This window comes from Hesperophylax consimilis, chromosome 9 (genome assembly GCF_061612785.1).
Source record: "Hesperophylax consimilis isolate HC1 chromosome 9, BYU_Hcon_1.0, whole genome shotgun sequence".
Lineage (NCBI taxonomy): Eukaryota > Metazoa > Arthropoda > Insecta > Trichoptera > Limnephilidae > Hesperophylax > Hesperophylax consimilis.
The window spans coordinates 9,765,379-9,781,043 of record NC_142844.1 but is presented as its reverse complement, the minus strand read 5'-3'; the positions used below and the strand labels follow the sequence as shown (position 1 = coordinate 9,781,043).

Genomic DNA, 15,665 nt, shown 5'->3' with positions numbered 1-15,665 from the left:
GAGTCAATAGATTGCCTAGCAACAAGTTAGGCCTTAAAAAGCTATGTACCTTTTGTAGATCTGTTTGATAACCTGTATTACCTGAACAATAAACATACTGTATCACAGACACAATGTTTCATTGGAAGACTGACTATAAATCCACACCCTGATCGGAGTATCAAGCTCTGCCGCCTGCCTTGTGCGGCGATGGCTATTTATGTAACTCACCTTTAGTATATTACATGGCATAAACGCTAATGTAACATTATATTCATCAATATATCTTATAAATTATAAATACTAATTTTATATGGCATTTGTACTTCGTTTTGATTTAATTGCAAAATGCAACTATTTTATACCATTTTACATTTTGTGTTTGAGCAAAATTTTTAAGACAAGAACTGAGTATTGCTTTGTTCTTCATTCACAATGTTCCAGGAAGGACTCAATGTCATTGGTCAAAAAGGATGTGGAACAAACCAATATGAAAGAAAACAGTGAATGGCGACTTTTAGTTTTGTTTTGTTCTACACATTTGGATACGGAACAAACTAACACAATATTGTGGTTTTTTGTGTAGATTTGGAACAAAAAAACTTTTTAAAATCTTACAGTCTAGTCTGTTTTTTTACTGGATATATAATAAAGCAATACTAAACATTAGTTTTATATAAAAGGGCCTTTTCGTTAAAAATGGTCTGTAGAACAAACCAATATTCGGCTAGCAAAGTGTTTTAAGCGGCCGCTACACTACTCGCTTCGACGAAGTCCTCGACGAAGTTAGCCGAAGTTCGAAGTGCGTGCCCACACACTCGTGCAACTTCGCGAGTAACTCAGTCCAACCAGTCAGTGATTGGTTTATTTATGCCGTGACGCTTCGAGTCCTTTGACTCTGGCGCATTTACCGACAACAATCGGAAGTCGGGCGAAGCGAAGCGAAGTTGCCCGAAGCGAAGCGAAGTTCGTGCCCACACTATCGTATTCGGTCAACTTCGATCAGCTTCGCGAGTAGTGTAGCTGGGCTATTAAGTTTATGAGGTTCCAGGACAAATTAAAAAACCACAAATATTCCAATAATCTCTAAAAATATATTTTTTTACATCTTTATTAAATTTAATACTGTTTTTCCTTATTAAAAAATAAGATGTCTCATTTTATCTTTTAAAAGGAAACTTATTATTATTTAATGAGCAGGCAGCATTCTGCTGATGCGCTCATATGTGATGTCAGTGGAGTTATTTTAAAATTTTAAACGAATTAATCCAGTCTTCTCTCCAAATAAGAATCCAATCGAGCTTTAATTTGGTTTATATTAGTAGCGTCAATGACATGTTGTGGAAGTTTGTTTCATGCTTCCACTTCTCTATTTGCAACAAAGTGTTTCCTAGAATTGGTTGCAAAAAGTGTTTTACATTTTTGTTGGTGGTGAAGATTTCTTGGATGCCAACTATAATGTCCAGACAAAATTTTGAAATCTCAATTAACCACCCCTTTCTCTTCCTTCTTTTAACATGCGTAATCTTAGTTCCTTGAGTCCTATCTTCATATTGACGGTCTTTCAAAGCTTTTGGTACTTTTGTAAATCTTCTTTGTACTCTAGTTATTTATTTTGATAGTTAAATGGATAGAAATTACATTATATGTAACTGCATTGACCTACATTTTCGTTATAGAAAAACTGTGCAAATTTGCAGTTCATTAGCAGCTCACCGCTTGCGAGTTTTTAGTGAAACATTAATTATATATTTATACTGGGTTTTTACAGGTGCTCTCACTTATGTGGAAACAATCCAGACATAAAGAAGATATATAATGAGACATACAATAGGGGTAAAAACAGATTGTCTGCTTTATAGTTTAGATTGGTTTCTACTTTTAATCAACAATAAAATACTATACAAAGATAACTAGCATGTAAAATGATCTGTTAATTTGCTTTGTAAACAAATATGTAATATTTTATATCCAGTACTGTATAAAAAGAAAAATATCTTCTTCGAAACAGAAGAAAACTGAGATCATTGCTGACTTCAGTATCATTATTAAAATAACATAAATTATACTTTGAACCAGGGTTCAAAGTATATATATACATATTTATATCATGTACATATTGTGAAAGATACTTTTCATTATTATCTAGTCTTTAGATATACCCAAATGAAGGTCTCATAGCTCTAGGTCTTGAGCCTCAGCTGACTAAATTTGGCTAGACGGTTTTGGACAATTTATTTATGATTTTTTTTAAATATATATGGAGTGGATTCAAAATGGGAGACCATTACATGGTCCCATTGCGGATGAAAGAAAACGAAAAAGGAAGGAGTTCAAAATAGCTCTTAAACACTGCCAAAGCTCCTCTGAACAAACAAAAATGGATGATATCGTAAAATCACTTGACACGAAGCAGTTTGCCCAGTTCTGGAAGAAAAGCAATAACCTGATCAAACCAAAAAATCGAATCGCTAGCCAAATTGATGGATCTACAAACACGGAGGAAATTGCTAATACTTTTAGAAGAACCTTTGCAGATATTTCTGGAAATGAAATACCGTCTGTCCCTGATATTATGGAATTTGATGGACAAAACGTTTACCTCTCTGAAAGCAGTATAATGAAGGCCATAACAGGCACTAAGGCTGGTAAGTCTCCGGGACATGATAACTTAAGTATTGAACACATAAAATACGGAGGTAGATACATACCCAAACTACTACACATACTGTTCAACGCAATACTTAAACACAACCATATACCGGGTGCAATGACGAAAACGATTATAACTCCAATCCTGAAATCGGGACAGCCTGACATGACTAACTCCAGCAATTACCGGCCAATATCTTTAGCAACTATAACTGCAAGATTATTTGAAAGGGTAATATTAAATGAGATAAATGATAAACTAATGTCTAAAGATAACCAGATGGGATTTAAATGTAGACTATCCACTAATATGGCAATATATACTGCAAAGCAAATAATAGAATTCTACAAGAAACGAAAAACTACCGTATACGGGTGCTTCTTAGATCTAAGTAAAGCCTTCGACAGGGTCTGTCATAAAACATTATGGGATAAATTGAAAGCTAGGAATATACCTACCTCATTTATAAACATACTATCCCGATGGCACTCCCAGCAAGAAAATGTTGTACGATGGGCAAGTACATACTCCCAGCCGATATATTTGCGGTCAGGAGTAAGGCAAGGAGGGTGTATGTCCCCCATTCTATTTAATGTATACATGGACGAGTTGTCAAGTCGCCTGGACATCAGAACGGGCTGTCGTGTTAACAGTATATGTATGAATCATATAAGCTACGCGGACGACATGATCCTCCTAGCTCCGTCGATCAAGGGATTAAGATTACTCCTAAACATTTGTGAAGAATATGGAAAACAGCATAATATGATATACAACCCGAAGAAGACGGAATTGATTGCGTTCCACCACGGAAAAAGTCAAGATACAAGTAATATGCTCCCCGTATACCTTAACGAGGCAAAAATAAATACATGTTCGAACGTGAAATACTTGGGGCACATTATTAATGAAAACCTATCGGACGATGGCGATATCGAACGACAAAGGAGAAGCCTTAGCATAGTTTCTAACATGATTGCCCGCAGATTTTGCAAATGCAGCAATACCGTTAAAAAAATACTGTTCAACGCATTCTGTACTGGCCTGTATACTTGTGAGACATGGTGTCACTACCGAACTTGCTCGATGGAACGACTCCGAATTCAATATAATGACGCCTGTAGAATAATATTTGGATACCGAAGATACAGCAGCGCATCGACAATGTTCACGGAACTAGGACTGAATGGATTTGCCGGCCTGATGAGACACCGGGTCACTGGAGCCAGGATGCGGCTAATGGCCTCCGCCAACACGTTGGTGACCGCAGCCTACCAGCACCAAGCGCCACTCCTGAGTGAGCGCTGGGCCCAAGCGCACTCAAGACCACACCCTGCATAGTTTTCCTTATTTGATAATTTATTATATCTATTGTACAAAAAAAAATGTATATCTATATGGGACGTGTGGGATTGCACAAACCTCCCCACATCCTGGAATAAAAAAATATTATTATTATTATTATTATTATATTATTATTATATAATACCTACAAATACGGGATGGACGGTGACTTATTGGCTTTAAACCACATTGAGCAGTTTACATGTTTCCTTATGAACACGTTGTAGTCGGGCGCTTCAAACAATAGACTCTAGCCTATAGCGGGTGTTTTTCACGATTAGGGCAAAAATATATCGCTTTCTTAAAATTGACACAATTTCTAAACCAAATAATAAATTTTCAAAGAAATCAGATATGACATTTGATCATTTATTTATTTACTTATTTACGGACAAATAGTCCATTAACAACATATTAATTACACGAATAAGTTTTATAAACAGAGATGACAGTGAAAGGAGAGCATATATAAATGAGGAGCGAAGACAATAATAATGACAATAATAATATAAAAGTAAGAATGGGAGATAATAATAAGTCAAAGCATGAAGATGGTTCAAAGGGCATTAGAAATTAGACATTGCGTATTGACTGTCGAAAGTCATTTAGGCATATACCACAAAATTCAATGCTTTGACTTGACAGTGAGTTGACAAGTCTCGACATTCTGGACAAAGGAGAATGGTATCCATAATTGGTAGAATGTTGATTGACGAACAGCAATTCATTATTTCGGAGTCTACGGGAAGGGATGTTGAATTGGATAAGTTGCAACAAAGCAGGTGAGTCTGTAATACCATTGATAATCTTAAATATGCAAATCAGATCAGTGTCTCTTCTACGTTTCTCCAAAGAAGAAATGTTTAAAGTTTGTTCAACTTCATCATATGAGTAAAATATAAATTATAAATATAAATCATCAAATATAAATTATAATTGCTTTGATTACGTCATAATTTCACCACATTTCAAAGCTGAATATAAAAACCTGATATTAATTTAGTAAATAGCATTCAATATTCAATATTTGAGAATTCCATGTAAAAGATAACATGTTTATTCATACCATATAGTTATATAATAAATAATAATATATATTTGCCATGCCCGCAATTTTACAATCGCTGGTTGTGTGAAATCTGATCGCGTAAATATTGAACAGTGTCGCCTAAGGCCGAAGGCGAACACTCAATAACTCATAAGTTTAATTGCTTCTTGTCAAAAAAGAGTCTTTTGCGGTTGCCTCGCCTAATTGAAGAGCCCATTCCACTTATGAATCATAGTATTTATTCTTTCAAGGAATCAGTACACTTCATATGTTGATAATCCATCACACACTATAAGTGCATGTATCACATAAATTCTCCAAGTATATGCTTGTATATAACAACAATGACAATTGAGTAAACAAAAAATAAAAATAATTTTTGTAGGGATAAAGTCCTATACAATGCTAATATATTCAAATAATAAAATACCAAACAGTAAACAAAACAGTGCGAGCGGTATGAAAAATAGTCCAATACGTGAATGGACTCAAACTAAACCGGAGATTGAGATCGCATAAAAGCTCTAGTTTTGTGGCGGGCAAATCCAAAACCGAACGGCCGGAAACCTACATCGCACAATCATTTTTTATGTAAATACGCCATTGCTCGAGTGATTATTTAGACCGTTAAACGTCTATTTCTCTTAAATAAATGTCATGATATTTATTTTCGCTTTTTATTTATTTTTTCTTTGGTTTTCTGTTTTTATTTTAGGTGCCTAATCTGTATATTGTTATTTTGTCTAATTTATTTTTCTAATTTATTTTTCTAATTTATTTTTCTAATTATTTGTCTGATTTATTTTTTGTTATTGCATTGCACCACCCCTGCATACATTCTGCATACAAACTATTATTATTATTTGCAACCCCGTTTTTTACACATTTACCGTCTTACTAATTAATTATTATCCGCCAGTTTAACGCTGGTATGGTAAAGCCAGTTTTAAGACTGGCTTAAGGCCGTTACAAATGCCGTGGTAATAAGTCTGGTCTTAAGTGCTGCATTATTACACGGGTATTAGCCTAGTATGGTAGTTGAAAATTGTAATATTTAAAAAGCTATAAAATAAAAGAAAAGAAAAAAAATATATATCTACATCTTATAATAAGGGGGGTTAGTAACTAAATTATTGTAAGTTTATTGTTGATACCTATATATAATAAAGATTGGCATCTTTGCATTATGAATAGATAATTGATTACCGAGAAAACAACTAAAAGTACAAAGAACAATAAAAAAGAAGAAAGTTAATAAAAGTTATTGCTGTTGAATTAAATGTACAATAATCATATTATTCAAAATTAAATTTAATTACCTTCAATATAATTCCAGCCATGACGCGTCCAGCATAATCTCCACAGTTATAAATCAAGTAGTTAACAACAGGTACAAAGAATATATCTGAAATATAAAATAATTTGCTGTTAAATATAGCCATTTAAAAATAGTATATCGTTGCAGTAAGTCCAATACCACGGAAGAACCATTTTGTCAAATAATTAAAAAAAAAAATTAAATGTATGTATTTTGTATTCCTGTAGAAAACACATTTTTCACATTCACATATTGACTTTAACCGAGTGCAAGCAGCCTATTGGTCAACTACAAAATTTGAATGGGCCAATCAATGCAGCTTGTACCATTCAACTGTAACTGTTCCAAAAAAACATATTTTTAAATTATTGGCTAGTAGGTAGTATTGAACTTACATAGATGATATCACATCTCAAAATGTAAAAATAAATATGTAAACAATAAAGTAGACTGTAAAAGGAATAAGTCCTATTTTATTAGACACTAGCTGAACTCCCCGGCGTTGCTCGGGCTTCACACAGAGTTTTACATAATCAGACTTAGACCTTCCTTTTGTTTTGAAGTTTGCAAAAAAACTGTAGATTTGTATGCAAATCAAATCCACACCGTCCGCCCACCCGTGACAATCAACTTTATACAATAGATTGTCTATAGCAAAAAGCAATTATGTAATCTCAAAGCAGCTACTAAATATTTTCACATTGCATTTTTCTGTAAGGTAAAAGAAATAAGAAATACTGTAAAAGGGAAAAAAAAACACATTTCCCCTCAATTCTGTCGGAACCTTTTGTTTCATAGAGGTGTACACTTTAATTCTTCTGTGGTTAACTTCTAGATTTGAATATAAAGTGTGGTTTTTTTCTCTTTCTAACACCGTTTAGGTTAAGATCATATTTCTCACCATGACATTACGGGAGACACAATGATTTCTATAACCGCAAGAGCTGTTCCCAAAAGCTAACAAATTGACTGTTCGGGTAATAGCTGTTTGTTCATAAAACCTCACAAATTAGCGTGAGGAGTCAAAAACAAAATTGATTTCAAACATAACATAGTATTTTTTGTAAACAATTTCCCAACTAAACAAGTCTCTCAGGATAGTGGATAAAGATGGTTACTTTTTTTCAAAATATTTTATGGCGTACTAAAAAAAAAAAAAACTTACTATTCCAATCTCCTCCAGCGCCACTGTGATGAGATTCAATGAGAACGGTGACTCCCGGGTAAACGGCGGTCGTCACCATAAACACCAGTCCAACCGAGCAACAGTAGATCCAAATCTTCTTTATGATCTGGGTGTTGGAGATAAACATTACTCGATTGTTAGTAGAGATTCCTAAATCCCGGCAGCCTCCGTAGATGTAGAATGTGAAGAACTCCACTTTGGATATGAACAAATACGAGAAGAGGGATATTCCAATCAGGATGTCGCCTATGATGAAATAGACCATGGCACTGTGTAAGGCGGACACCTTGAATGTCAGAGATAGGATTTGGGCCACTGCGGCAATAATTCCTCCCAGAGCCTGTCCATTCACAACAGCGGCCATGTACTGCGTAGCGAACTTCCCGGCTATTCCGTACAAACTTCCTCCGAATATAGCACCAGCACCTAAAAATTTATTAACAAGTTGTAAAATATATTTTTTTCTTTCTAATGATATATTTTAGGCTATACTTATGCCTGTGACAAACGACGCTATAAGAGCGCTATATTTTCATTAGCCTATTTCAGCATATCGCTCGCCATACACTTCCAATGGGAATGTATGGCGAGCGATATGCTGAAATTGGCCAAGCCAATGATGCCTATAGCGTAATGTGTCATCTACCATAAGGGTAGGTCTGCACAGGCTGATTGTGAAAATTAATATGTCAAAATAAGAAATTAATTTAAACACCAGTATTTTTTTTTGCAAATGTCGATTTCATAGTTAAAGTAATTTTCAATGTTTGCATTTTTCAAAGCTTGCCGAAATGATAAACATCTGACGGGGTTTGCGTGACGTCATACGTCAAAATGTCCTCAGTTTTGTCGGTTACCAGTAAGGTCAATTCCACTCGGTTCGGTATGAAATCAACAAATCTCAATTTAAATTAACAAGATTTCCAAAATATGTGAATTATTTTGAAATAATTTGTATACCGCAGTAGTAACCCATGTGCAAGTCTACGTAGCGCAACTTTGCACAAAATGTTCCGTATTCTAACGCACGCGATCGACCAACCCGTGAGGTAACAGTATAAGTTCTGACAAAACCCATCGACCAATCGCAGGGTGTTTAAGTCTCTTACGGTTTTAATTGTTATTAAATGATGATTTATTAATTCTACATACTACGTATGCCTTTGGGTAGTTAATTTACATAAAAAAAAACTTATATATTCCAAATCGGCGTTTTAGGATCTGTATGAACATAATAATTTTTTTTTTTTCAATTTAATGAATAATGGCAGACATAAAAAATGCTAAGGGTGCGTTGATCAATTCAAGTTAAATTTTATATTTACCATTAATAACTACAACAGTGGCCATTGTAATAATAAAGAATCCATCTTGCCAATCATCTGTGTCCACCTGCACCATTATGGTGGTCAGTATAAACAGGAAGGTGATGATAAACAATGATCCGCCCATGCGCACTGAGAGAGGAATCCTGGAATTACATTATCATTTATTTAATTTTTTATTATTTATACCCGCTAAACTGTCAAAGCAGTTTGTCAAGAGGTCAGTTTAACAATATTAATATATTACTAAAGTATACAAATAACGAGAAATCACAATATTTAAAATAGATACAGAAGAATTTAAATAAGAACTTAAATAACTACAAAACAGAGCCGTATATAAAAAAAGAAAAAATAGAATAACTTTTAACTTACTACAATACAAAAGAATAAAATACAAAGACAGTCAGTTGTAACACAGGCAAATTACTCATATTCATATATATACATATGCATAAGATTATAAACAATATCAGTATAAAAAAGCTTGATCTATTAATCATTTTTTAATTTTATTTTTTAATTCGGTGGTGCAATTTGATTGAATTTTTATGTCCATTGGAATCTTATTAAATATGTTAGGCACAAGATAAGAGAAAGTCCGTTGTCCGTATTTATTTATAATTTTCGGAATGGACATACCTTCATTTCTATTGAAACTTGTGTCATATGCATGATCTACTTTTTATTTGTATATTTAATCTGACATTATGTTTTGACATATAATTTTAAACCATAATATTCCTCGAACAGATAATACGTTAACTGACTCATGTAATAATTTTATATCTCTTCTTTGTGCATAAATACGTTTGTTTACCAAAAGCTTAGAATAATAATGGAAAAAAAACAATGATGGGATTTGAATAAAAAGAGATGATACTATGTAGGTTGTCTAACCTCTAGGAGAGTATGGCAATACAGTTGTACATCCTTTAAAAAATATGCGTAAAGGAGTATAGACTTACACCGTACAGAGGTGTTTGTAAAAATCATCCCATTAATAATATTAATTATTATTAACAACAAGTAGACCCCACAATGCTTCGCTAATGTCTTTTTCAGGCATCTCCGACTTCCTCCACCATTCACTACTGCATACCACAATTTTACTGTTTATAAACTAGATTACATCGACTTAAATTCGACTCCGTATCTCATTGCGTTAAGTATTCCTCGGGCATCCCCAACTTCTTATACAATTCAAACAACTCTCTAAACACTCCTGGCACTAATAAGAACAAACTTTGAAATATACTCATATTTGTCGACTATATATTGCATGCTGAATTTTTATATATTGGGCTATAATTTTTATTTTATTATTAACACACTTCTGGGAGAAAGGGTTGTTCTAACTTTTAATTATCCCGCTTGAATGGCTGTATGGCACAAATCTTACAATTATAATATCCTGTGATTTTTCACGGGTCTGCCCTAGTATAATATGTTAGCAGATGAATTGTGATGCGGCTGTAGGTCAGTAGTTCTGTGATTGTTTGATTTCGTCAGTTTACTAGATAAACAATTGGTAAGGCCTTTTGCTGTTCCACCCTTGAGCAACCAGATTTCTTTCATCAAGTTATTACTTCAACGATGCCTAGAATTAATGTATCAGTGGGTAATATGTATAGGGCTTATTTATGGAATTTTTTTTTCCCATATTCATTTGTTAAAACAAATTGTTGCCAAACCGATTTTTATAAATTTAAAAAATGCAATGACATGTATAGAGATTTGTTTATTTAAATCTCCATTTGTTTATTGTCATTTCGAAGGTGACTACATTTTGAGAATGATTCATGTCATGTCATTTTTTCAACTGTCATGGTTTTACTCATGCTCATGTTACATAATTAAAAATGTTGTGGTAATAAATTTCTTTAGTAGTGGCAAGAAGTTTGTTTATTCAGTTGCAATCAATGACATTACAATATATATAGACACGCTGTAGAAATCTCTAGTGACAAGCAAAAAGTACGTCAATTGTATTGCTTTCAATTTCGTAGTTTTAGTACTAAAATGTCAATCGTAGAGTAAGGTCGTGTGCTACCTCTAAGTAAATTGCCTTAAAAAAGTGCCAAAATACCCCCTGTATAATTTATTTATTTTATTTTAGGGAAATCAATTGCAAGAAAGGGTTTTAAATACTCGGTAATAATAATAATAATATTTGGCTAATTTATATAGCGCCGTTTTTGTGAAAAATCACCTCAAGGGCGCTGTACAAATATATTTATTAAATAATAAACACTTGTAAAAGCCAAGGAATAACATTTCATTTGTAAATACACGCAAGTTACTTATTATTATCGTTTATTATAAATAATACAATTGTTTCCCGCCCGAAGATTTTATGCGTTGTTAGAGAAAATGCAGGGCCGATTAGAGTTCAGGTTTGGGTGCACAACAGCCAAATTACGATGTCAGTGCTCTGGCTAAATAAACTTTGCTCTTTAAAATAGTCTAATCACTTTGTTTATTTATATTCTTGCAGTAAAGCGATATGAGTATCAACGATCGCTGCCATTTGCAAACTGTTGTTGCTCTATTATGACACGGCTTGATCACTTTACACCTCAAAATCTGCCCGGCCCGTAGTCTAGTCGGCCTCGAGGTAGTATTCGACGCAACTTTTGATTACGAAAATGCCACCCGGTCCCATAGTTTATTTCGTTCATACACACATATATTTTTTTACTGTCTATCTTTGTCATACATGAACAACGTTTGAATTAAGAATTTACTGGAAACATAAGAGTGTTTCTTACTTGCCACATTTTATCTTAATTTTGTGAGACAAGAACAAGTCTAGATGTATAGTAACATCATTATTGCAATATTTATAATGACCTTGTATACAGGTCAACAAGATTTCTGTGATTAGATTTTGAAAGCTTGTTCTACTGCGATAGTTGCTTTGTTTGCTTTATTACTAGTATAAATGATGGTTTTCGATCTCCCATTATGTCCCAGGGCAATGCAGGGTTTCAGTTCCTGGGGGTTAATTTATTGGTTTTATCTTTGTTGTGTTGTTATCTAGTCAATATGTATAAATTAATAATAATGTTTTGCAGTGGTCTATTCCTGCTGCGCATAGAAAAATGGGTTCATATTTCATGGGAGTTGTAATGAATGTGTGATTGATAAATATTGATAAGGACTGTCATTAGACATGTTGTGGGACCTTCTATCATTGAATTGACCAATACTAATATGTATACACTTATTCTAAAATTTGTTGGTGATGCGATTTTACATTTCACCTTATTTCCAGTTTAATATCCTTAAAGTACACTTATTATTTCAACACAGTACTCCGACCTTGAACCAATTTTTTCATCAAAACCAACTCTTTGGCTTTTGTTTGGTGTAATTTGATTACATTTCATTTTAAGATGAGAAATAATAAATTATGAGCTCATCATTCTTGTCATTATTTTGGTGAGGGTCAGATCATTATTTGATGTGTAAATCGTAAATATTGTTTGTGATATTCAAATTAATAATTATTCATGATAGAAAATACTGGTTATCTAAACAAGTACTTTTATTACACAAAAGTGCAAAAAAATAAAATATATTTGTTTTTTAAGAAACCCTATTGGAAGAATGATAACTCGGTGAGTGAAAAAACCTTTTACAATGAATTGTTTGATAAAATGTGACCTTTCTCCTATATAAGAATATGCATTATTTTTATTATAAAACATTGATATTACGAGAATTAAAAAAAAAAAAAAACAAAAAAAGTACTCATGCAAAGCTGCCATATGGCAGTTTCCCTGCTGGTTCTGCCATTTTTCTTCTTTGGTAAATTTAATTTCACGACAATGACTATACAGGGTGGATTTTAACCAAAGAATCATAAACACATTTGGAGTTAAAAACGTGGATGACATTTTGCCGTCCTGTAATTTTTTTTTTCAATTAAAAAGAAAAAATATATTTTTCCATCACACATCGCCACTGGGTAGTTGGAGCTCATATTACATGATCCGTCACAACGTGTAGCAGAGTGATCAGTGCCAACGTTTGATAGAATTTTTTTCTGTTTTTAAAAAATTATCATCGGATAGGCAAATGACATCTACATTTTTTACCCCAAATGTGGTCAAGAATCACTGGTTAAAATCCTTGGGGTAAGTGTAGTTACATCCTGTATATGCAACGCACTATTCAACAAGTAAGCTGGAGTATGCTAGTGGTGTGTGGACTCCGCACCAAACTAAGTATATTAATATGCTGGAACAAATCCAGAAAAAATTCCTCAGGTTTGTCTATATGCGGATGTGTGGAACTTATCCAAGGTTCATGCACCATGTGGACTTACTTGAAGCAACAAATAGATTTAGCTTGGAAACTAGACGTCATGCAAATCTTGCAATACTTAGTTTTAACATAATCCATAACTATATTGATAGCCCGTTCCTCTTGGAATGCTATGGTTTATACGTGCCCGAAAACTTCAGCCGTAGTCGTCGACACGACTTACTCAAAATACCATACGGCAGAACAGATATTCTAGCACAACATAGCATGACAAGAGGAATGGTGCTATTGAATGAAATCTCAGAAGCACTAGATATATATAATTCTTCTTTAAATAGCCTAAAGTTTTTTTTGTATAATAATTATCTTCATAGGTGTTAAGATTGTCAAATTGAGAATTGTACAGTAATTGGATAATCTATCTGTTGTGCAATAAAAAAAAAAATAAAAAAAAAAATGAATGTTTGTGATTTATAAACGGGTGTTAAATCCATTGCAATAAATAAAATAAAAATGCTTACAGGTGGCTGTAGAGAGAATTTAAGATCAGGCAGACGGTACTGGGAACAGAAGCAGCCACATTCAGGTAGGAAGTGAATTCAGCTTGAAATTGCGTCTTTCCCAAGCGTAGGGTTTCATTACTGGGCGTCACATCTCGAAATTTGTACATCCAATACTGTAAAGACAGAAAATAATCATTACATCATTAAAAATTACAGAGATACTAAACACAGGAAGATTTCTTTGTAACTATTGCCTAGGAAGTTAATACTTGTATAAATATATTTATCTTATAACTTGAGAAATAAGGACCTTCATACACAGAGTTTACAAGCTACCTAACTGTGATGCAACCGCAAGTCGCATACTGATATGCTACTCTTTAAAGCTGGTTTCCATAAACGGTGCTACCCGAATTATACTGAATTTAATAATTTTTCACGTGCAGCCGTGGAGTTAATACAATGTCAAGTGACTCGAACGATGAAGGCAATATTGTTTTTCTCTATATATAATATATACATAAAAACAATCTAAAAGATGATTTTGGGTTCACCCATACAACGACATAAATATTAATTGTAGGGCATTGCCACCATGGAACTAGATGAGAATAATATCTAATTGACTATTTTTCCAAACTTAATCCACAACTTCTCCCTCTTAAGTACTCTGGTAAATTATAGTTACATAAACATAAATATTTTCCCACTTCCAGAACAAATTTAACATTCAAATCATGCTACTAGTGTAGCACGCTACCAGCACTGTCGGCAGTGGCGGCTCGTAACTTTTGAGTGTGGTAGAGTGCTATGTTTGAAAAATTCAATATTATTGACGTCGTTTAGTTCAAAACGATTTTTTTAATCGAAAATTCAATTTTTTGTATGAAGTTTTTCAGGAAATTTCAGCCGTGAGCCGCACCTGTTTCCTGAAAATCTTCATACAAAAACGGAATTTTCGAAAAACAACAACAAAAATTTTCAGTAGCATTCAATTGACATCAAACGCGTCGTATTGTCTACACACATTAGCAAAATAGTATAGCGGATACTCATTAACGACGCGTATGCTATGCGCACATAACTCTAGTCGCTTGTAAGTATCTCCGTGTAAGAATGGCCTAAGTGTTCAATTTTATAAAAGTAGGCCATTTTAGTGATTAGCAGAAAAAATAATGCACATATATTTTTAAAAAAACTCTGGGAGAATAATTTTTTTGAGTTGCAACTCTTTTTGCAGGAAAATTGATATCCACAAGATATTTTGATTAAATTGTAATACAACCTTTCATTTTAACCTACTAGGAAGAGTTTGCGCATAATATACTGAGAAAAGTGAATAGGCACTCAAGGTGGAATACCATCAAATTGCGCTATATACATTTTATTTTACTATTAACTTCATTCATAATTTAATGAATAACTTACGTCATTTGCAGTCACAAAAAAATTCCAGGGCATTAAGGAAGTAATTCCATATAAATAAAAAAGAAAATAAACTAGTTTGTAGTTATCCACGGGTTCACTCGTATTCTTTGGACATGGTGTATTATCTACTAACTCCCTGATTTCACAGTCTTCGTTGTAAACTTCTTCAATTTCACCGTGTTCGGGGTAAATGTCGGAATTAATAGAACCCGCCATAGCCCTGCTGAGAATTACGGCAACAAAGACCGAGCAAACCCTTGACCGAGAAAACTTTGCCTTTTAATGTACCACTAACATAGCTGTCAATAGCTGTAGATTGGAAAACGAACTGAACGATTACAGTGCTCTATCACGGAAATTAATACACACTACAAACGAACCATACGAAACGAAACCGTTTTATTATAATAATATAAACTCATAGTATAAATCTATAAGCTGATTTGTATTGACGTTTGACACACTGACACACACAAGATAAGAGCCATGCAAGAATAAAAATAAATAAATAAACTAATCAGAATCAGCTACGGAGTTTGACGTTACTCTATTAAGACCGATAAAACCCATGCGCAATAATATAAGGTTTGATCAGATTGTTTTGGATCA

The 15,665-nt window shown here is 33.5% G+C and overlaps 1 protein-coding gene across 1 annotated transcript in view; it reads right to left on the bottom strand.

Annotated features, from left to right (window-relative positions):
- The window catches only part of Ent1 (Equilibrative nucleoside transporter 1), a 21,570-nt gene extending 5,905 nt beyond the window's left edge, over positions 1–15,665 (bottom strand). Inside the window, exons 1-5 of the mRNA XM_089635610.1 lie at positions 15,057–15,665; positions 13,647–13,801; positions 8,854–8,999; positions 7,508–7,954; positions 6,344–6,429 (exon numbers count right to left, since the gene is read on the bottom strand). Of these exons, the coding sequence (XP_089491736.1) occupies positions 6,344–6,429; positions 7,508–7,954; positions 8,854–8,999; positions 13,647–13,801; positions 15,057–15,272 (1,050 nt within the window). The 5' untranslated portion in view covers positions 15,273–15,665. The remainder of the gene's footprint in view (positions 1–6,343; positions 6,430–7,507; positions 7,955–8,853; positions 9,000–13,646; positions 13,802–15,056) is intronic.